Below are 23,980 nucleotides of genomic sequence, written 5' to 3'. Positions count from 1 at the left end.
AAAACCCACATGCCAGCACTTGAAAACTTATTAAGATGTGATATCTTTTTAGTTGAATCCATAATTCCTGGAGCTCACCCTGAGGTTGACATGGCAACAACCACAACAGAGCCAGGCTAGCTGTTTCCTGCTTTCAGTTTTTATGCTAAGCTAAGCTAACTGTCTCCTGGGCCCAGCTTTGTATCTAACAGATATAAGAGTGGCATCAATCTACACATCCAACTTCCAGCAAGGAATGTTTGTTTTGTGGGGAGGTCTTTTCGGTGTCAAAATCACACTACATTTATTATAGAAAGAATATTTCCTAAATTTCTATTATTTTTCACATATTTACTCTAGTTCTGCATTTAGTATGCACCCAAATCGTTGCTGTTTAGTACAGTATTTTAGAGTCTGTAAGTCTAGTAGTGAAAATGAATTTTCTTTCACAACGGAAAAGACACGGCCTACAGTACAGTGCTTAATCAGACAACAAGACGTTGACTGTAGGGTTTGGGGAGGCCGTGTGTACATGTGCAGTACATGTCTATAGGAAACAGAGGGGTGTCATCCGTCAGTGGTCCATTTGCTGCCAAGGACAGAGATAAGGGCTCATATGTAGCTGCAGATCAAAGATTAGATAAAATGAAAGGGGAGAGAGATGTTCTAATGTCCTCTGCCGAGGTAACCATCCCAACTCACATGGATTTTATGGCTGCTTAATGGCAGTGATGTACATACACAGTATATATAGTGATTGAAATGCAGGCCCTATACAACAACAGTCTAAAAGCTGTCTCTCACCTTGACGGGGAAGTAATCCCTCATGTAATCCCAAAGTTTGAGGCCACACAAATAAGGCACCCTGCGGCCTCCGCGTGCCGGGGTGTCATAGTCAAAGTACCACCAGACGGCGTACAGCACGCTGATCAGCCAGAAGCGTGTGAACAGCAGGTAGAAGAACAGGAAGATGCAAGTGGGCGCTGAGGAAAGAAAGAATCAGTGTAGTGAGCAGCGACTTTAACGTAAAAAAGTGCATTATATAACAGTTCTGTTCTGCTATAACAAACACAACAGACTCCGTATGAATGGCTACTGCAGAACGTCATGTGCTTGTGTGGAAATAGCCATTTTATGAATGACAGCATCTGCTCTGCATCAGCACCATTCAGTTCTGCTGGAGATGACATAATAAGTGGTTTTGGTGGTTGCTGAGAGCAGAGCCATGCAATGGGAGAACGCACTTGTATGATGTCAGTACAGTTTAACATTTCACCGTGATGTGTTATCTGTTTGCATTTTAGCTCTTTGGTTTTTCTGGGTACACACAGCTATCAGTGTGCAAACTCCAATTCTATAAATGATCTCTCCCATCATGTGATGGCCTGGGTGGTAGTGATGACATTGTCTCTAAGTATCTGTGTGTAAAAAAATAAAAATTGTTCTGTTTAGTAGAATAAAGAGAGGTTGGGGGCACCGGTGGCCAAACAGTGGTGTGGTTCAATATCTGGCTGAGGGACATTTGTCATTGAGCTGAGAATCCCTGTAGGAGATTTGGCTGCTGCCCAGTGTGATGCGAGTTGTTTCACTCCTTATTATCTGAAAGACCTCAGAGTATTGAAAACGAACAGACCAGCAGAAACACTGGCGATGATATACAGAAGCAATTCCCACCTCAGGGCCTCAGAAAAAAAGATTTTTAATCTTAATGAACTTTCCAGGTGAAATAACAAATACTGACTGAAGACAGATTGGTGTGAAGCTAATCTTTAGTATATTTATTGACACATATACTTCCAGCTATGACGGGCTGAATGTGCAGGACACACCTCCCATCCCTGTGAATCAGTTGTAACACCTGAACACCACCTGCTCAACAAATACAGCCAACATATGAAATAGTAACTGTTTCTGGAAAATGTATAATATAAACTTTATCAGTTGGTGAAGACTACACTCTACTTTTAGGCCAACATGTCTGAACACCTATGGTAAAGAAATGAAGACAGATCTTTGCTTCCTCAGCAGCGCCATGCTATTAATACGCCATCTTTATATATGCGCACTCACCCAGGCCAAGGAAGGAGAAGACCCACTGCAGCACCGTTGCTGTCTGTAGCCTCCTGCTTAAGGGCACGTCCAGGGGGGCAAAATTAATCTTCATATTTTCCCCAAGTGTGGAGAGACAACCTGAGGCACTGCAGCCAGTGGCTGAGAAGAAGAGCGAGTGAAATGGGTCCAAAGTCCTCTCACCTCTGCACAATCACCTCTGATCGACAGTCTTATCTCAGAAACTCAGTATAGGGTTTGATTTGCCAGTTCATATCTACCTCATCAGACTTTTGACCCTGCAAGGAAGGAGCTGCTAAAACTCACAGTAAAGCAAACAAGAATTACAAACTGTGCAAAATAAAACCAACTGTAAGTCAGTGGAAGAGAGAAATGCTGTCGCTAATGTTGCTTTTACTGCTGTTTATCTTCCTTCTCTGCATGGAAGCAGTCAGGGGTTAGCATGACTGTGTAATGTGTTGGTCTGTATAATTGTAAAGGCAGCCCCATCTGGTTGAGCAATCACGTAACTGCATCTCAGTGTGATACAGAGAGTGATAAAGGTCCTATGTAGAAGTCTCACATAATGCCACTATCAGTGTTGTATGCAATACTTTTTAAAATGATTTGGATGTTGTTCAAAAGGAGAGTACAGTTGTAGTTTTATAAGGCCCCATAGCCAAGAATCAAGGTGTTTGCACAGCACACTGGGGAGATTGACAGCGTCATCCAAGGTGTCGATGAAGGGGAAAGAAGATAACAGGAGATAGTGGAGGAGTCATTCATGCATTGCATCACATGTCAACACACAACACTGAGACAGACACTCAGCAGAACGTAAACCCTTCTCACTCTCGTTATCTTTTTTTTTTATCTTCCAGTTGTTCACTTCAGTTAGACTGACGTCTGTCAGAGACAATGGGTTGATGCCATTCTATTACAGTTTTCCCTTTGATTACATCTTCGTAAATTATTCATTTATTCAGGGATCCTCCGCCCTAATTACCTCATTAACACTTTGATCCTTAACACTCAGTCACTCAATGTTTCACCTGCAGCCACTTACAGCGATGAAGTTAATGCAGTTAAATAAAAAGGAAACATTGTATTTTAAAGCTAAACAGCTATTATTGCTTTAAAAAGGAGCTGACTGCCTCCATTATAAATAAACTCCCATGTTAAGATTATGTGCTGGTTTTTCAGATGTCTTATAGAAATTGCAGTCCAACATGAAACAGGCCCCCAGGGTGTGTAAATGTGTTGGCATTATTCATGTATTCTACTATTTGCTGTCTCAGTCTGCCAGTCTTTGTCACAAAGGCAGTTTTGCATGAATCAGTAGCCCACATTTAACAGTGTGGACATTTAATGGCTTTGATTGGCTATAATTTATATAATTTTAAATCTTCACATCAAAAATAAATATATTATTAATTATAAATCTATTAGTGAATGACAATATAATCCTACTTAATATTTTCTTTTTTAACTAATGAATCTAGTATCTAATTTTTTACTTTCTTTCTTTCTTTCTTTTCTTTTGGGTGGTGGTGGTGGGCCGGTTATAAGACAGGAATATTTCTCATTATTGGCAGCTAATTTTCTCATTTTGTTTTATCTAATGTCAACAAATATCTGAATGCTGAGAGAAGAAGCCGATGGTTGGATTTCCCCCCCCCCCCCCCCCCCCCCCCAGTACCAGTCGGCTGTGTGCGTAAAGACAAATCGTTTACGTCGGAATCAATGTGATTCAAATTTCAAAATAAAAACACCACCTTCGGCGTTTATGCTAAATTCAGACGGGCGACAAACTGGGGGATGACAACGCCCCCATCATATGCTGAGGCCTTAGCAGTCACTAGATCTCAACCCAGATCAACGACTCAGGGAACTTTTGGACCAACGTGTTGGTGGCCACCATCATCAAAACACCAAAAGAGCATTAAAGCTTTATGAGCGGCTCACTAGGACACTTTTATATTGGTTTTCTTTTTAATTTGTCATCGTCTGTATAGCCCATGCTGTGTGAAGAGAATGTGACAATTTATAACTACACATCACTTTCAATGTCTTCTGTTTTCTTATGGGTGTCTTTAATTGCGCCATCTCACCTGAGCATCACTAAGACTTTTAGAGTTTTAGTTTCGAGCCGGAAGTCCTTTGATTTTCTCTCGGACTTGACGTTATTTTCCTCGGCTTCAGTTCAGTGTCTCAGGGATGCTGAGCAGGCGGGCGGGGCCGTTTTCCTCGCAGTGCGCTGCCGCGGAGTGATGTAGCGAGACGTGCGGGACAGAGCGGGCACGGAGGGAAACAGAGCCAACCTCGGTGCGGTTGTTGTTGTCTCTTTTTTGTACTAAAATCTATGGCAGTGTATTTTACAACAACAATGGATTTACTTCACGTAATCTAACGTCAGCGGTATTGGAGCCATCCGTGCAGCCTGACACCCGGACATCTTGTTTTTCTCCGGGCAGGATACCGGGGTGTAAAGAACATATTTCCCCTTGATCTCGGAGCTGGTGGAAGCTGTGGTAGCGGGGCCCCTGACCCTCAGCATGGCCTGGCCCTGTATCAGCAGGGCGTGCTGCATGGCCCGCTTCTGGAACCAGCTGGACAAGGCTGACATCGCGGTGCCTTTGGTCTTCACCAAGTACACGGACGTGTCTGAGATGCAGCACATCCAGCTGCAGCCGCCGCTCCACCCTCCTCAGGCCCGGGTCGCCATAGAAACGCAGCCGTCTCGCGCAGAAACGCGCGCGCCGCGGCGGTGCGTCTCCGAGGAGCGCGTGTGCAGCTCGGTGATGCGCGAGGACTTCAAGCACTGGAAAGTGCGACCGGAACCGAGCTGCAAACCGAAGGCCCGGTACCAGGGCCCGGAAACACCGTTCAACAGCGAGACCCAGTACCAGAAGGACTTCAAGCCCTGGCCCATCCCGAAAAGGTACGACCACCCCTGGATACCCAAACCACCGAGCACCGGTGACGACCGAGCACCGGACAGGTCGAGACACGGGAAGCAGCAGGCGGCGCAGGCGGCGCAGGCAGACGCGGACAGCGGCGTGGAGAAGAGCGCCATAGCAGACAGGGTGCAGGAGAAGGACCTGCTGCCGGGGCCAGAGAGGAGAAAGCGGCCCAGCAAGCAGCAGGGGGAGAAGAAAGGTGTCCTGAAGGGGGAAGGAGAGGGGAAAGGGAGGGCGGCCGCGGATGCTGTCAACAGACAGATCAAAGAGGAGATCACAGCCGGCACCTCATACAAGTGAGTTCATACCCTGCCTGTCACTGGGAGGCTGAGAGCTACCCTGGGGGTCCAAAGGCCTGAGGTGTCCGTGACACCTCATATCATAAAATAATGATTTTTACCGATTTCGACCCCATGACCCCATAGGGTCGAAATCGGTAAAAATCACTATTTTATTCATTCCTTTAATTAAGAAAAAGAGAAAAGTAATTTTACACACTATAATTGCATATCTGTTGTCAGGTAAACACCTGTCCCATAATATTTCTAAGTAGCCTAAAATAACACTGATTGGTGTTTGCCATTAATAACCAAAAGTGCACAAAGAATTGAAAATGATGTATGGCCTATTAATGGGATAATCATTTTCACATAGCCACCAAATTATTTAGATTTTTGGGGAGCATCAGAAAATGGTTTGAGCCTAGGACTGAGAAAGAATGTTATGAATAACACAAAACTGTAACAAGGAGCCTTTAAAACTCATCATCCGTTCAAACATCATCCATCACTGATGACTGACAGTCATCACGATGTTGAGCCTCTAAACAAAAATACAATCAGTGAATTATTAATATTGTGATGACTGGAGAAAAAGAAAGTATTACAAAATATATTTATAGTAGCCCTCGACACACTGTCACTGTCAGTGTCTTCACTTCCTGTGGATATTAAGAACCGGCTCCAAGGTGGTTCCAAATTTCATTACAGAGCAACTTTTCTCCACAGAAGCTAATTCAGTTAAATGTAAAGGCCAAGGTGGAGTCGTTGTCAAACACTGTTGACGTTTAGGCCCACGATGCTAATCTCTGTCCTATTATGCGACGTTCCCGAGGATGATGGGAACTGGTGGATGGATGAGCATCAAGTCTTGCACATCACAGTCACTGTGTGTTTGTCTTGGTACAGGTTGTGTTGGGAAGGCTGCTGGTGAGAGCATGGGATGGTGTGATATATGAGATCCATGTCACATTTTTTGTCACTGCTGCACTTTGTTTTTAGAGTTTATTGGTGTGTTCTATGTTTTGTTTTTTAAATACATTTTTGCTAAACCTTGTGTCACAGAGTGCAGGGTTGAGACAGCGACGCCTGGACGAAGAGTGAGTGAGCAGGCAGAGGTGAATGGTACAATGTGAGATCAGAGAATAAGTCTTCCAGATGTTTGGTGCCCTGCTGCTGTGCCTGTGTGGTTGCGTGGTCCTCAGGGTGCAGCCCAGGGTGCTTTACTCCCACATGGCATGACATGGCTGCACCGTGACAGGCAGAAGCCCAGTCAACCCTCTGTCTTCCTCTGCCAGCAGAGACTCAAAGCAGGTCAACTGTGGCTTAATACCACTGATAGTTACACACACACACACACAAACACACACACATATACTTTGGCTTTCACTTTTCCATTATTGAAGAATCATGCATCGTTACAGAGGACCCTCGCTGTAAAGTCTGATGCCTCAGGTTTGGGTAATATTGTTAAAATCAATATCATGATATCAATAACAATATTTATCTGGTATTTATATTCCATATATCAATGGACTGTGTTTCACCTTTCATCAGTTAAAACTGATCACATGTGAAACAAAAACAAATGTGAGATTTTAACCAACAGTTTGGTTTGAATCATTTGAATTTATAAAAGAACAAAACATATATGATCATGTCATGACACTATGGTTCAAGTGGAAGACAATAATTAATAATACTGAGTGATTTTCCAGCTCTACACTGACTTGCATAAAATAATAAGTGAGAAGCGCTGTGAAAAAAAAAACAAAACATTGAAATAACATTTATCACCAAAAATGTCATAAAATGGAAAAAAAAAGTCTGAAAAAGATCTTCAACATGACTGCACGTCCTCTTGTAGTGATTTACTTGCTATGTTTCTGATGTGGAAGATATTGTTAAGCAGACCATGAAGTAAATTTACCTTTGTACATAAACTAAGAATGACCGTCCCTTTTGCTTCATTGTGCTGTCTGAAGACGCTCTCTGCTGGGGCCGCTCACTTTGTGGAGCTGCAGGAGAATCTGACTGAATCGGCAGGCGGAGATCAGCTGATATTAGCTAACTGCACATTTATCAGTATCAGATGAGACACAACAAAGAGCAATACAGAAATGAAATATGTTTGAGGTAGCTAAGAAACAATGACACCAAAGATCACCGACAAATTTATTTTAAGCCACGCTAGTAGCAATGTCCGTCTGACGGTTTGTTGGTGAGTCAGACCATCACATAGGATTAGTCTTGTCTCGTATGTTCCCTTCACTCTGATTGTGTAGGATTTTATCTTGGACTGAGGTATGTGGATATACTTAGGGTTTTGTTAGTTTTTACATCCTTCAAACAGCAGTGGAGCCAGACAGTTTTAATGTGGGTGGCCAGATCGAGGTCTCTCTGTGTGGTATGGAGCTGCTCAGAGGTTAGATTACCTTGTTTGTTTGTGTTCAGCTTGTACCTGAATCTCGGCTCATAAGAGTTTGATTCCCTTGTTTCTGTTTGTACTTTCAACTAGTAAATTTTAGCTGCACTATCCATCCATCCAAATCTAATTCAGATCTGATCCAGAGCTGTGGAGAAATGGTTCAGCATGAGAAATATGGTGCTATGTGGGGAGGCAAGTGTGATGGCCAGACTCTAGCCAGGGGTGGGCACGGTCACCACAGGCCACCCCCTGGCTCTGCCACTGCCCTCAAATATATGTTACAGGATAATAGACTGTCATAAAAACTTTGAAGATACTTCAGATGTGATCCAGTTCATGAACCTCAGCTTCAGGGTTTTGGAGCGTTTCAAAAGGACCGTCTTTGTCATATTCATCAAACTTCCAGCTGACAGAATGGGGTCGCACCAAAGACGGCACGAAGTAGTAATTGGTGCACACACATTATTGAAACGAGAGTACAAATTGCTAAATTGTGAACAATAGTTAGTTAGTTTTTAGCTCCATGACTCCTTCTGGGCTCCATAAGATTGCCATGTAATTTTGTACAGACGTTTTGTTGGCATGCTGACATCCCCAGGGGAAGTCTTCATGACTGACACGTCCTCTGGCACCACTGTGAGGTTGACATTTTTAGCTTCCTTATGTTTCTTTATTCTTAAATCACATCTGTCAATCAGATGAGCAGAACTTCCTCAGAATTAATTTTTCATTTTTTAATAACAGTGTTCACCCCCAAACCTTTCCTTGTCACACTAATGACCTTCCCATCAGCCGGAGCTGTGCCTTGCTTAGTGTTAATAAGCGTATATTAGCATGCTAACATGCTAAACTAAGATCATAAACATGGTAAACATTATACCTGCTGCTCGTCAGCATATTAGCATTGTCATTGTCAGCATGATAGCACACTGATGTTAGCATTTGTGAGGCTGTGCCTAAACACAGCCGCACAGAGCTGCTCGGCTGTAAATTCTTAGTCTTGTCCTACTGACACATGTCTCGGTCACATTGCTTTAAAAGACTAATTTAAGAAAACATTAAAAAAAAGAGAATATTGGCCGATAAAATCAAATATATATTGTTATCTGTCAGGCCTGTCCAACCCTAACCCATGGACCTTTCTCTTTCTCCAAAGTGTCATTATAGTCAGTACAGACTCTGCAGCAGGAACCAGTTTTCCTCATGGAACCACATGAAGTGTCTATTCAGAGCCAGCCCTGCTCTACCATTGTGCCGGGTTGCACCGGGCCAATTAAACAGGAAGCCCTGAAAATAGAGCCCTCTGCTCTATTTTCTGACTAGGACACTTGCTGTTTTCATAAACTTTTATTTATCCAGCCTCCTGAACACAAAGGCTCTTTTGCAGTGCACCTGGGAAATGTCAAAGGCAACTATAGGCCTTTTTATGCCACTGTTAACTACTTCTTTTCGTGCCTGAATTGGTGCAGCATTTCCAGCGAGCAGCCTCCCAGTCTCAAGCCCCATCCAGCCTCCTCTCACCAGCGCCGCTGCATTATGTATAAAATGCCATTTTCTGCATGAGAATAAGTCACGAGTCTGAGACAGAAGCTGCTGGAGTCTGTTTTCTTTTTGCTCCCGGTACTGCTGTAAAAGACAAAGGCCATTCTTCCTCTTGTCAGGGTTATTTGTTGCATTATGGGATGTATGGTGTCTAATAAATGACATTTAAAGAGCACATTGCAAAAAAGAATTATCACGCAAATAAATGAGAATGACAAATGAGAGTGGAGTTAAGTAGCTGAGGTACCTCAGGTTCACTGAGTAGAGAGACAGAGAGAGATACTGAGGAGGCATGAATCTTTTATTTCAATTTGTGTCACATCATAGCTCAACATTTTCCACTGCAGTTCAATCTCAGTAGCTTCTCCCTTTGAGTTTCCTCTTTCATGTCTCTCACTTGGGCACACAAAATCCTCCCTCTGTCCGACAAACATGCTCAGTGAACTCAGAACGAGTCTTTTATGTCACGTTTACAGAACGTATGTAGCATTTTCAGTAGCAGACATTGCACTGTAAAGAGGCCAGTGGATTCTAGTGGATTTAAAAAATGATCCTCTTAGAGAGTCTGCAAAGCTTCATGTTTTCCTGACAAGCAGTGAATGCAGAAACGCAAATCCTGCTCCAGCTCCGAGACACAGAGAAACTGTAAAAATTGCAGGTTGTTATCTCAAAAGTCTCCAAATAATAAATTTTCTAAAAAAACTGCTTTGATTTTTCCGCTTTGATAGTAAAACCAGTGCGGTTTAGTTAGTACACTGTTTCCACATAATGTAATCCTAAAATGTCAGCTGATATCCAGGTTTCAGTAGTTGCATCAATTCAGAGCTAAAGCTAACTGTCTTATGTAAGCAGTCTAATCTGATTTTATCATATCTGATTACAGTTAATTCACAAGGAAACATCCTCTGCTTTGATTCTGGATATGGATGAATTATGTAAGATGCTGTAACCCAGTCAAACCTGCAGTTGTAACCGAACTCTGACCGTTGAAACTTGCACTTTGTGACAGCCTGGCAGCAGCATCCTTATAAAGCATCCAATGAAAATGCTCATTCACTAGAGGGTTTAAAACTGTAGCTGTATGTTTGTTTGATGATTGTTGTTTTTTATGCAAATTAGCTGTTACTGACACTAATCGTGACAATGCCAAGAATGTTTGTAAAATTTGACCCAACAATATTCCCATACTGCAGAGTACTGTTTACACTGAGCCACTGCCTGAGAGGCAGCAGAGAGGCTGTGAGATAGAGATGAGGCCAACTGATCCCAGGAGGGAGCATTGACCAGAAGCCAGGCTTTACACCCGTTGACAGGAAGTGAAGCTATAGCATTGTGCGTGGGCAGACTGACTCCCTGGAAATACTCTGAGAGAAGCCGGCCAGCCCTTTATCTGAGGCCAGCACTAGTGTGGAATTAGAGCCAGATTCACTGAGGCCACTGTCAGCGATAACTGCACAGACATTTGTCTCAGAAGTGCTCAGATGTATTTATGGTGTAGAGAATCTCAAAGTCCAAAGTCCATGGTCCTCAGCATCCATACACAGCAAAGGCATTCAAGATACAACTAGCTGCCGTTGTTCTTACAGATTTGAATAATATTTAACAATCAATTACTCACTTCATCTATAAAAGGTCAGAAAGTGTATTGTTTTTTTTAAACTGGGAAGCACTGTGTGTTGTGTCTACCATAGATTAGTCACATGTGGACAGATTTGACTGTGATCTGTAAGGATGTGGGATACATGCAGTATACGTCAGTATATATTTTGGTTGTCCACCACTTTGGTGATATCTCAACAACTGGATGATGACAACATGATGACATTAGTGGTCCCCAGACTTCTCCTCCAGCGCCACTAGCATCCTGATTTTTTGGTTTTCAGTGACTATTGGATGAAGTGACATAATTCTGAATACCGTCAGGATTCCTGCTTCATAGGTTTATAATTTTGTGTTCTTTTGAGATATTTATGCTCTGACTGCAGCTCTTTTACAGTCCTTGGAGTTGTTGGAGGTGTGCCTGCTTGATTCCAATTATTGATTAGGGATTTTTGTTTTCAATGGGAATCCCTTACTGAAGTGAATTTGATGAGACGTTTTACTCCACTCGCAGGTGGTTTTCTGTGGCCTGCCAATAACCTGTCATCCTGCTTTTAACTGGGATTATGTGTGAAGACAACCTGCACAGCTCATCATGGCCTTTCACCCACAGTGCGGAATCCTGTAGGTATTTGTTTTTAAGACAGCTGTGTCATGTTTTAGCTCTGTCTCTCTGTCTGTACCTCCCATGGAGCACCAGCAACACCTCAAGGGGATTTTTCAAATTTGGCACAAACATTCACTTGGACTCAAGGATGAACTGATTCGATTTTTGTGGTCAAAGGTCAAAAGTCAAGGTCACTGTGAGCTCACAAAATACGTTTTAGCCATAACTCAAAAATGAAAATTCACTTATTATCTTTTTTAACTCTTCAAAAGTCCACTATATTACATGAGTCTGGACAGACGTGGATGTAAACTGCAGTTTGACTGGTTGGTGATAATGCTAGTTACCCTTCTCTCCTGTGGTGAGCGGTCCAGATTGTGTCATGTTAGCAAAGGGCTGCAAGACGCTCAGCAATGTTGTACCCTGGCGTGGTTCCACCCCTGTCAGTGCCAGCGTTTGGTTGTGATGACGAGGCCTTTCTCTGCACTTCCCTCCACCACAGCGGGTCAGAGGGGTCAGACGTCCAAAGCAGCTTTGGTCACACAACAGGAAATATCAGGCAGTATCAGTGTGATAACATAATGCAAACAACAAAAACAAAAAAACAGTGTTAGTGAGAGGAGACAGAAGGACAGCTTGTTTGAAATGATTGTTTCTGTCATTTGTGTGACACAGATTAAACAGAAATAGAAGGTTTGAATTATTATTATTGTTCTTTACAGGACTGCATTACAGTGAAATATGAAAAATATGGAAAATTAACTGAACAGTGCACTTGATAATAGCAAGAGTACTGAGACTCTCAGGACACTCATACAGAGAGGACTCAGACTCAGGTGTTTTATTATCTCAAGTGGGAACCTTGATTTGCAGTCAGGGATACAGATAAAAACAGATGAAAACAACACGAGTGCAACAGTATACACAATACAATAAAACACACAACACTGTAAAACACCAAACACTATAAACACACCACACCAGTGTGAGCTGCAGTGTAAATTCATCAAAATTAAAAATGTCGCACAACTGTTCTCCGGTAAACTGTGCTTTATTCCCCAAAGGTTTTCAGCTGCCTCACCTTCGTCAGGGTGGTGTCTGAAGTCGTTTCCAGTTTGACCTGGTTAAATTTAGTTAAAGGAAGAAAGTGTCAAGGTTGACTGTAGATTGACCTTGACATTAGTTAGGGTTATCCATGAATGAAGAGAGAGGGAAGAGTGCACAGTGAGTTTGGACATTAAGGCTGAAATAGCAGGAACTGCTACTTTGTACTGAAAAAATGAAGCCTTTTTACCCACTGATAGATTAAGATGAAAGATTGTATTTGCTACAGAATATTTCATATATTTCTCTTGTAAATTTCTGTCTCCACCAGGAGCAAAGATTGCATTTTGGAAAAACTTTGTATTTTCTGTATATTTAATCTCTAGAATGAGGTGATTAATGGACAGCACTCAGGACCCAACATGACGAAGAAGGCTATAAGATGCAGTTGATATTATTGAAACTCATACAGAAATGTAATATAAGACATATATGTCCCTATATCAAGAGCATATTTAAGCATATTTGCATATGGGCCAGACATATATGCTATTATGATTATTCTAATTTCTTATAGGTTTCAATAATCAGTTTCACATTAGTGTTTTTATTCCATGTGTACATATATGTTATATAATCAATTCAGTATATGTACATACATTACATTTGCGTATGGGCACTCAAACACAAAAACACAAAAACACAACTGCTACAGTCCAATGCAGTGAAAGGTTCAGTGCCTGCTGCTGCTTCAGTCTCAATGACCTGCTCGTGTCTTTGTTGCTCAGTAAAACCCAACATCTGACGCCCCGAGGCAGTGAGCACTGGAATAATGTTTTCAGCTCTGGATGCAAGAGCCTCATGTGAACCTCAGAGTGTTTTCAAACCCATGATGACAGTCGCTTGAATCCCTTAATTTTTACACAAGTACCAAGTACACACTGACCTCCGAGACACAGGCTTTATTGTTGCACAGTCATATGTTCATGAATAGCAGCTATGTGAGAGCACAGACCGGTGTTTCACACTGTGAACACTGTCTGCACTCACAATCTGTCTTTCTCAAACACACACACACACACCCTGTGGTGTCATGTGGGTGCTTTACACCCTTGGACTTGGACATTGTTGTGCGACCTGTCTTTGCACTGGGGCTTCTTGGCTGAGCATTGAAAGTGGACTTCAGTCCTGTTATGTAATCGCTGCCTGTGTGATTTCCAGCTCTCCTCTGCACCACTGGAGGGATTTGTGTGTGCAGCAGCCACATCACTGTCACCAGCCTTTGTATCAGGAAGAGTTTGCTTTTCACATTAATCGTAAAACGACATTTTACGCTTCAGTTTTGTTTAACACTCGAAAAGCTTAAATGTGAGTGGCTGACAGCTAATTTCAGTTTAAATGAATGAGCTAATTATACAGTCAGGAAGATGAAATTTGAAAATCTGTTGAATAATTTGTAAGATGTCACATATCCTTGTTGATATTTTGCAGACACTGTTTCACAAAGGTTAGATGAAATACATGAGCAGCTTTTATTGTGACAGTCATCATTTCAGCCATGCTTGCTGCCTGTGTTTGTAGGGGCGGCAGAAATGGCAACACTGTCACAAGTATAACTTTGTAAGAGACTGTTTGACTTTTTAAGTTTTATTTTGTTAGGGGTGACAGCCAGGTCAATCTCCTGGCATTTAAGATTAGTCAAGTTTTGTTTTGTTGGTAGTTTTTCTCCTTTTAAAATGTTTATATCAAAGTTCTCAAAGGATACACACTCAAAATGTACAGAACAACTGTATTCAAGCCCAGAAACAACACAATCACAAAATCCTATTGCAACAACCAAATGTCTGTATATTTAAAGATATCCACAAAGTATTTCCACAGCCCCAGAGTCACAAAGTCTAAAAGAACAATCCAGCTCAAAATTCTCCTTCAGATTTTCCTTCACAGTTATTTTCAGTCCAGGTGAAATACTCTTGACAAAAAGAGAAACTTAAATTCAGCTAATTTTGAGAGGTCTAGTAAAATTAAGTTCAGTCCAATTACCTGCACACAAACAATTATATAAAATTATTATATATGAGAATGCAGAATGAGAATAAATTCAGGACTGAGCCTCTCGTCTCACTCCCACATGCTATCCCATGACAGCCCTGCACAGGAACTCCTGACGTCTGAACTCAGCCTTTACACTGATGGAGAGTCACACAGCTCAGATCCAGCCTCATACTGCAGCCCCCTCCTCAATTAGACATATTAGAAGAGGTAAAATCAATGCGCCTGTCCTTGCTACATATATTAAATTAAACAGGATCACAAGGCTGTTTGCTATAGCTGCAGTTATTGATTTGATGTCTTTCCATGAGAATCGTTCTAATGAGGCAGCCTGGCCTCATCTCCCCCTCTGTCCACACTTCGAGGTGTCTTCTAATGCACTGCTTTTCTTCACTTACAGAGGGAACGGGGATTTCTCACTGGCTCTGAGTGTTTGCATTGAACTGTGCTGTGTAGGGCGTTGGAGAGTTTGTGTTTGTGACTCCACTGGAGCCACAGGGGACGACTGATAGGTGTCTTCTGACTGGGCCAAACCAGAGAGCTGTGTGTTAGCTACTGTTGCAGGAGACAAACTGTGAGACGCCATAAAAACTATTTAAATGTTCTGGATGAGGACACAAGGTCAAACTCTGTTTATGTGCACAAGCAGGAATCTCTTAACTTGATGATTAATGATGATTTTAACTATTTGCTACTGTATCACTGTTAGTTAATAACTGCAGTTCAACCAGAAGCTGATTTCCTGTTACATTCTGTTATTTTCCTGCTATCTGCTTTGTTTCTGGCTGTAAAAACAGGAGTGAACAAAGAGAAATCACACGCACAGATAGAATATAAGCTTCTTCTTCACACATTACTTATTTCATTTTTGTTCCTTTTTCTTTTATTTAACCAGGTGAAAATATTGATGAGACTTGGGCAATATCCAAAATTTAATATATTGATACAGTCACAATATACCATATATTATATTTTATGTTTCAGGTATGAGCAAACTCCAAAAATAATAATAATAATAATAAAATAAAATTTTATATATATATATATATATATATATATATATATATATATATATATATATATATATATAAAATCCAAAATGTTGCATATGTTGGGAAATATTGCAATATTTGATATTATTGAATATGGGCCCAAGTCTGATTGAGTTTGTTAAAGAGCATCATCTCTACAAACAGTAACATTTAAAGCAAAAGCATGAATGAATGTTAATCACAAAAACTCACAAGTGTCTTCTGTAAGAAGATTTTAAAGGTTTTTTTAAAGCAGTAATTTTCCTCTTTTATGACAATAGTGCAGCTTCATCCAGACTCTTTATGTGAGGATTTGCTGCTTGCCTCATATGATCCGAAACGTAATGTCTTTATTCTTAATGTGTAGATCAGACAAAACAAACAATGCTTCTGAAAATTGTGATTTGAACATTTCATGATTTGCATTGATATTATAGAATACACAATACAGCTGATTAGTTGATAATGAATATAATCTTTACAGTTGTGTCACTCATTACAATTGAAGTAATTTCTGTGGCTGTAACGTGCGGTGGTTTGGTGCATATGACTGGATGAGTAATGCTGAGGGAATACACTCCACTGCAGCGAAAGATAAAATGTAAAGGAGAGAGAGAGAGAGTGATGTAGTGTGGTATATGACAGTGAAGGACTTTAATGATCACCTGGTGTCACGCTGCTGTGGCCGTCCTCTGTGGTTCAGCTCTCCACTGCTCTTTAAATGTGAGGAGGCTGATCCGTGCTGCAGGGCTGCTGCTCCGTGTGAATGCCACACTGCTGACCTTCCTCAGAAGTGCTGCGTGAGGACTAGAGAATATCACACCGTCAGACTGCGGTGCAGACCTCCGCCCTCTTACAGACTTACGCTGCTCTACAGTAGTAATGCACCACTTCACTTACTTTCTCTAGACAGCCATAAAACTAGGTGTTATGCTGCCTACAATAAAAGTAATGTCTGTTATTATACACACATCTAAGACAAAGACAAAGTAATGTCTGTTTGCACATGGATAATTATACCAACAATATATTAGCACATGTAATGAACCAGTGGAAGTGATGGGAAAATATTTCAGCCAGTGTCGAGAGAATAGTGAAAAATGTGCTCATTTGCTGTTTGGCCACAGATAATGAAGTTAGAGCCAGCAGGCAGTTAGCTTAACATAGCTAAGGACCAAGGTCAGCACTGAAGTGTTAAACCAAAGTGTTAAAACAACAGCTTGTTGTTGAATGGGATGATAAGTGCTGGATTAGTCCTTGGCTGGGTGCAGTTACCTCCTGTCAGACAACCAGTGGAGACTTTTTTCCTTTGGACAGATCCAGGCTAGCTGTTTCCCTCTGCTTCCAGTCTTTGTGCTAAGCTAAGTTAAGCTAAGCTAACCATTCCCAGACTGATATTGAACTTCTTCATTTAACTCTCTGATAGTTCCTCATGTGCTCAGCCCTTCAGTCCTTTAAGACTAAACGTATCAGAGTCAAACAGCCTAAATGTTTTCTATTAACACCATCATTTACAGAAATGACTGACCAGAACTTAACTTGTCACCCAGACCTCTGCACTGTCATGACCCTTTATTTTACATTAACCATCAGTGTTAATGGGCGTTCAAGCTCAGCAGCATCATAGATTATCTTCTGACAGCTGACCTCCTTCTCTCCACACAGAACTGAATTTAAGGCTTACACAGATGTGAAGCCCACCAGGATGATCCGGGCCAAGTCCCAGTACCTGCCCCCGGATGAGAAGACCAGCCTAGAGACCAGCTACAGCGCCACCTTCAAGGGGCAAGCCCCGCTGCGGTCGGCTGACAACAAGGCCCTGGACAGGAGGAGGATACGCAGCTTGTACAGCGAGCCTTACATAGACCCCATCAAACAGGTGAGTGCACACCTTTCTCAGTTTGTAGTGTGGTTTAAAATGAATTCAGTGAGGGAGCTGATAAAATCTTTACATTACTGTAATCCTGTAAAATCACACAACACAGTTTTGGAAGTTACCAGCCATCCCAGCAATCTGATTTCACTATCCGACATCCTTAGGTTGACAGATATAGTGCCCCTCGCTCTAAACCCAAAAAGTCTGGAGCCAAAGCGGCAGGCCAGGGCAAGCCAGTGAAGAAAGCCAAAGATAAGCAGAGCGCCGTGCAGAGGGGCTCCAAGAAGACGACCTCGGAGAACCAGCCCGAGACCCAGCCGGCGGTGGGGGACAAGGAGAAAAGTAAAGAGATGAACAACAAACTGGCTGAGGCAAAAGAGTAAAAATCATTTAGCACTACTTCTTCTTTTATTTCTTACTTTCTGGGGGAAATCAAACACAGAGGCTGCAAAATTAATTAAGGTTCTCATCTTTCTCTTCTTTCGTCTCTGCCGCCCCCTACGGTCTCTTCTTCTTCTTCTCTTCTTTGCTCGGTCTCTCAGTATCCACTCACTCTTCTCTGTCCTCTCTTACTACCTCTTGGCTACGTTTGTACAATAGCACTAGAATAAGATGTCGACATGACATGTCACTGCTCCTCCCGCCTCACGCTATGTTAGATCGCTATAGTAACGCGTGGGTCGGAGCATCCTCGTCCTCCGCCATTTGATGCCACCCACCACCCCCACTCTGCTCGCCTCCATCTCCAGGTTGCCATGGCTACCAGCTGCCTGGTTAGCCAGTGGATGGCTCTTGTTGCATGGGCCCACCAACAAGCAATTCTGAAGGGTTGGCTTTGATCAGCTGAGCAGATTGCTTTGTTGAATTTATCAAGGATTTGTTTTTTTTAACCTTCTTTTGATTTTTTGGTTTCATCAAATAAAGATCAAATTGGCTCTTTGGATATGGTCTCTGCACTTGCTAAATTAACATCAAATCTGAAAATCTTTGATAAATGTCTTGCGTCTGACCCACAGCTTGTTTTGTACCTGCTCTGTCATCTCCGCTACTGTCCTCTGTTCGCGTGGAGCTCACAGGGCTCAGAGTGTGTGTTCAGCAACACTTTGTCAAATGTGATTTTGCAATTCAGTGTCTCATTTATAACTGAACTCTGTTGTAGGCGACACAGAATTGTTTCAGTTCATCTGAAGAAAACGCCCAGTTTGTTTCCTTCATTCATGTGCAAACCACTCACACAGTTCACCCTGGGTTACACCAGTCTGTTGCCAACAAACCATCTGGGTCACACTAAACTGATTTTGCATTAAACACCAGTCATTTGCATAACAGATGAGAAGTCCCGCTGAATTAGATAACACTGTCACGCAGTCGTAATGTTATTATAATATTAACATTAGAGTAATAACATTTTTCAGAATCAGAGAGCGATGAGTTCATACATGTTGTGTCAAGCTGTATCCTGTCTATCGTGCTCAGTGTGCAGAGCTGTCAGTCTCTATAGCCATAATTCAGTGTAATCACATATTATCTATATTAACAAGACTGAGCCCTCTGTGAAGCTTCATAACAGTTATGCAATTGCAGCAGCCTGCACCGAAACACATGCCTCCTTTTTTTTTTTAAATGTACTCTGCCCAGGGTGACCGTAACCAATGTGATTAGACCGCCATGGGACGACATGCAGATGGCTCATATTGCTGCAACTTTGAAGAGGGAGCACAGACACACCGTCCAAATAAATGGTGAACGATCCACTGCCATTAGTTAAGATTTGTTTACCAGGGGAAGAAGTTTTGATTTAGTATTTTACTCTAATCTAAAACCAATAAGCTCAGCGATGTGATGGAAGTGTAACTCCTCTGTTCATCGCTCTCTGTTCCTGAATCATCTTTTCATTTTGCCCAGATTCCAGGCTGAAATGAGCAGTATGTCGGTTTGATGAGGTCGAGGTTGTTGGAAAAAACGATGATTCAACACTGGATCTACTTCTGCTCCGTGTGGCAGGTTCAACATGGTGGTGCCGTGTTTGTATCCAGCAAAACAAACCAAAACAAGCTATAAAGCCTGTTTTTATATCTGGTTCAATCCAGATTTCCTCAGTGAGATGTGTTAGAGAAAGGGAACAAGATGTAAGTTGTGTTGTGACTGTTTATCTGTTAAAACTAATTATAACCTCCTTTGTATATAAAGCTTATATTTGTGTATATATAATAGCAGGGCTACGTGTTGGCTAGAGCCAAAGCATCTTAGCAGATATACATATAGAGACGCCTTTTTTTGGGCTTAGAAGAGCACTGTACAGTCTGTCATGGGTTGACCCATCAGTGTGCTCCACACACACACACACACACACACACACACACACACACACACACACACACACACACACACCTGCTTAATTCTGCTTCCTTCCTCCATTCTGACTGGACGAGTCTGTTTTCTGTGGTGTCTGAGACAGCGGCCACCATCACTGCGACCACCATGTCTGTCCAAGCTGAGCACACGCCTCGTCAGGAGAGAGGGCCCGACCCATTAGCATTTTGCAGCCTTTGGTTGGGGGGGAACGCCTTGTCATGTAACACAAAGGAGGGAGCTTGCAGGGGCAGTAAATGTATACAGTGCTTAGCACACACCACACACCAGGTGCTATTTTTGTGATTATTAGGCAAATAAGGATAGAAAGTATGGTAAAGAAAGTTATGTCTTGGGCAAAAAAGAATAAAAAAAGAAAAGAAAATTGACTGTGACGTGCTTGTGTTTCTATCTGCTTGCTCATATTTAATGAAACGTTACAAATAAATGCAAAAAGCAGAAAAAGCAGTGTCTTCTTTCTTCATTTTGTTGAGAAGATTAGTGGTTGCAGGTGTCTGTCAGCATTTCTCTTGTCTCAGTCTTTGTCTTTGTGAGACAGACAACATTTTATTTTTTAAAATAAATCCACATGGAAGAGAATTTTTGCTCACACTACTTCTTTCTATGCTTATCCAAGATCGCACCGCATTCTGGCATGAGCTCTGACATCCTGTCCACGCCCTGCATGTTGCCGTCATGTGAGAACTGAAGAATATATTATTTTTGCACCTTGTCTCAATATATTCCAAGAACTCATCCAACTTCTAGAGCAACATGCATGTCAAAGGATGTCCAGAAACTTATTCCAGAATAAGATGTCATGTGCTTCTTTAGGCTCTAGTTCATGTAGAAATAAATGATGCTTTTAATGTGAAAAAAACAACCACAAATGTGTGATATATTTGCTTTCTCATCCTTAGTCAGGTGTCATGGTTTGAATATTTGAGGATGTCACATTTGGATGATGCTGTGTCCAGTTTCTGTTGTGCTAATGAGTGACATTCTGATTCATTTGAAGGGTTGTGCTAAAACAGTACCACTACATACAACTCTGCCAGCCAATCCGAGATATTGGCTGGGTGCAGACTCTAAAGCAACACCTGTGGGGCTGTGCACTACCCAATCCCAGGTAACCAATCACGCAACCACTAAAGAAAAAAAGAAAAAAAAAAACGTGAGCCACAAATGCCTCTCATACCCATTCATACATGCTCATGGAGTTGTTATTTACTTTACTTTTACTTTACTATTACAGTGGCACACTTTTGTTTTGTTCTGGTGAACCACCACATTATTTCTCAGGTCATAGCTCCTCTGTATTTCTCTTCCATATGGACACTTGAGTAGGTGGGGTGAGGGTGGGGGTGAATGGCACTGTCTGACTGCCTGCTGTCACATCCTACATGCCAGGTTCCTTAAGGTGCCTTTTCTTAAGGAGGCCACGGGTTTATTCCAGTCATCTCCAACATCACAGTCAGCTGCAGCGACGCAGTCGCTCTTCATGGTTCAAAACAACCTGCATGACTGTTGAATCCCCCCCCAGGAGGGAGAGAGGAGGTCACCCGTAATACTCTTATGAACACTTTGTTAAGTTCCCTATTAGGTTAGGACCCCGGAGCAGAGACGCACAGAGACAAGAGTTGGAAACTGAAAACCTCTTTAATGACACGAAGCCAAAAACAGTCCAACGGAGCAGGCGAAAAGAGGCAGGAGGCTGGCAGGCAGGTGAATGGCTGGAAAAACAGAGCGACGGAGAATCTGGAGACTGGGTAGCCAGGGAACCGCATGCAGGGAGAGAGCATGGAATAATCTGGCAGAGAGTGGGTGATGAACTGGGGGTTTTAAACTGGCTTAATGACTAATGGGCTGCAGGTGGGTCAGGCCTCCACTGCTGCACCACGCCCCTGCCACACACAAGCTCTGCAGGGAAAAAACAGAAAAAGGGAGGGGGAACAGAAAGAGAGCAAAAAGTGCAACAAACAAAAACATACAACTCAAAACCGTAACACACTTTGCATCTCAGCCTGTCATCACTGGTTCAAACTTTCATACTATGTTTAGAGTATAATGATCATTTTTCATTCTGAAGCATGCTGCCACTGTTTTCTGTTGGACCTGCAATCAGATTTCATTTTGGGTCTAGATTTTGCACTGTACCTAGAATGTGTTGGGCTTTAGCAAGATGGACTCACTTGGGGTAAGTAGAGGTGGAAGGTGGGAAGTGGCTCTGCTTTGGGAAGAGACAGTTACAAAGAAATAGTAAGTGCATGTTAATGATCTATGGAAGCGGATCTGTCACACCAGGTCTGGAAACTGTAAAGCCTTTGAATTCTTTTTTTTGGATTGATATTATGTATTTGATTTTTTTTTTTCTGACTGAATTCAACTTGTGAAATTTTCAGGAACTCATTTCACTGTTTCTTTTCAATGTTCACAAATTCAGAATGAAACATTCAAATCATATATGTATTCAAGTTGCTCAAATTCAATTAATCAGTTCTGTCTCAAATCAAACATCCGGCCAATCACATTATGTTCCATAGGTCATGAGACGTGAAGGCACCTTGAATATATATGATGTGTGCTGATCTGTATGTGATCAGTGCTGATACATTTTGGGATCTGAATTTGGCCCGTCAAATTTGAGCAACTTGAATATATATGATTTGAATTTTTCATTATGAATATCTGAAAAAATTCACATACATTATTCCAATGCAAAAAAAATCAGTAATATAAATTCACAGGCTTTACAATTTCAAAATCTGGTGAGACAGATTTGTGTCCATAATGATCTTCACTTTAATTCGTTCTGCTGATTGATCTCCATTCACATGTGATTTAGATTTCTCCATAATGTATCTGCATCCTGTAGCTTTCTTAACAGAACACCCCGAGACCCTCATTGCACTATTGGCATCCTGTAGCTCGTGTCACTGAGATGAACTGTGTGGGTCAAAGTGTAGATTAAAACCGATGGCCTGTATTGATCTGAAGACAAAGCTGTCCAATTCAGTGTTAGAAATAGACCACTTAATACACTTAATTATACATCTATATTCTGGCTAGCCAAGATTTGTTAGCAGGTAAATTATATCAAGGTTTTTGTGTAATATCTGTGGCAAGCAAACAGAAGAAGTCAGTATTGTTGCTGCATCTTTGTCTCCGACTGAGTTTTCATCCCTAAAACAAAAGTCTGATCTTCTCCTCTGAAATGAGCGGTCACAGGGTGCTCATGCTGTTGTTCACCCGAGAAAAATGCCTCATCGAGTGTCTCTCTCTCTGTCTCCTTCTTCTTCTCTGGTATCTTAACCATGTGCTGCCTCCTAGAGATGCTAAAGACGAGGTTCTCCGACCCAGTCATCATCATTCCCAGGGTGCTGCTGGAGGAGAACCACAACCACTACTGGAGAGGGACGAGCCTCGGCGGAGCAGCGGAGTCGTACGCTTTGCCCTAGACATGAACCAGACTGAGTAGTTCTGCCTCTGAGGATGGAGGCAGCTACACCTTCATGCAGAGACTGCTGCTCTGTACTGTAAATATCTAGTATTTAAATTGGATTAGGAAAAGAGATGAATCCTACACACACAATAAAAAAATAAAAATAAAAAAACTCGCCCACATATTTGAAACACGCATGTTTGAAACAGCTTTTGGCTCAGAGGTCACAGCTGTTTGACCCAAACGGCATTATTGCAAAGGTGCTACATTATTTTCTGGTTTCATGCAATTTATTTTGAAGGATATTGTCAATATTGTTAGAAATATCACACCATAAAGTGCTTACACAACAATTACAAAAACCTGTACTGTACATTGATCGGTTTTAGTGTAAATAAATGAGCATAACTTGCAGATTGCCACACTGTATTTGAATGTGTGTTGTATGGACAGTCATTTACAGATAATAGGTTAGCATAGTGTGAAGTGATAAAGAGATCATGTTGCTTAGGGAGAGGATTCATAAATCTGGACATAATGTGACATTTAGATGTATAACAAAGGAAATAAAACTTTGGGATAGAAAAGTGAAAAACAATGAATGATTTGACATCATTAGAAAATTTCCTCTACGGAAAGAATACCTGACTTTTGGTGCCTGTACAAATTTATACTTTTCATGATACTTTAAATTCAAACCATACACTGTGAATAAAGATGGACGTAGCCTCAGTAACATCA

At 41.8% G+C, this 23,980-nt stretch overlaps 2 protein-coding genes across 10 annotated transcripts in view; one reads left to right on the top strand and one right to left on the bottom strand.

Annotated features, from left to right (window-relative positions):
- Positions 1-4,281, bottom strand: part of mogat2 (monoacylglycerol O-acyltransferase 2) — a 12,450-nt gene extending 8,169 nt beyond the window's left edge. Inside the window, exons 1-2 of one of the 2 annotated variants that reach the window (XM_071460851.1) lie at positions 4,140-4,281; positions 784-962 (exon numbers count right to left, since the gene is read on the bottom strand). In XM_071460851.1, coding sequence (XP_071316952.1) covers positions 784-807 — 24 coding nt within the window. In that variant the 5' untranslated portion in view covers positions 808-962; positions 4,140-4,281. Of the gene's footprint in view, positions 1-783; positions 963-2,049; positions 2,237-4,139 lie in introns of those variants that run through there. The other variant, XM_071460850.1, reaches the window with a different exon arrangement.
- Positions 4,281-23,980, top strand: map6a (microtubule-associated protein 6a). 8 transcript variants are annotated; one of them, XM_071460842.1, is made up of 5 exons: positions 4,281-5,284; positions 17,235-17,448; positions 17,610-17,824; positions 20,816-20,926; positions 23,128-23,980. In XM_071460842.1, exons 1-5 carry the CDS (start codon positions 4,584-4,586, stop codon positions 23,273-23,275), a joined length of 1,389 nt encoding a protein of 462 aa, XP_071316943.1. In that variant the 5' UTR covers positions 4,281-4,583; the 3' UTR covers positions 23,276-23,980. The 8 variants fall into 8 exon arrangements, with proteins under 8 accessions (XP_071316943.1, XP_071316944.1, XP_071316946.1 ...); XM_071460845.1 differs by lacking the exons at positions 20,816-20,926; positions 23,128-23,980 and adding exons at positions 19,084-19,187; positions 19,351-20,262 and having other exon boundaries at positions 4,284-5,284; XM_071460843.1 differs by lacking the exon at positions 20,816-20,926 and having other exon boundaries at positions 4,283-5,284.

Source organism: Trachinotus anak, unplaced genomic scaffold (genome assembly GCF_046630095.1).
Source record: "Trachinotus anak isolate AG129_WGS33_773 ecotype Australia unplaced genomic scaffold, CSIRO_AGI_Tana_v1 ptg000024l, whole genome shotgun sequence".
Taxonomy (NCBI): Eukaryota; Metazoa; Chordata; class Actinopteri; order Carangiformes; family Carangidae; genus Trachinotus; species Trachinotus anak.
The sequence above is the reverse complement of the archived record's forward strand: the minus strand, read 5'-3'. Positions and strand labels throughout refer to the sequence as shown.

Excerpts from the sequence above, each read along its gene's own strand:
- map6a (XM_071460842.1), top strand. The coding sequence starts at position 4,584 with ATGGCCTGGCCCTGTATCAGCAGGGCGTGCTGCATGGCCCGCTTCTGG. Across the intron at positions 17,449-17,609 it reads ACATAGACCCCATCAAACAG|GTTGACAGATATAGTGCCCC; the intron begins GTGAGTGCACAC and ends CGACATCCTTAG. Across the intron at positions 20,927-23,127 it reads TGTGCACTACCCAATCCCAG|AGATGCTAAAGACGAGGTTC; the intron begins GTAACCAATCAC and ends GCTGCCTCCTAG.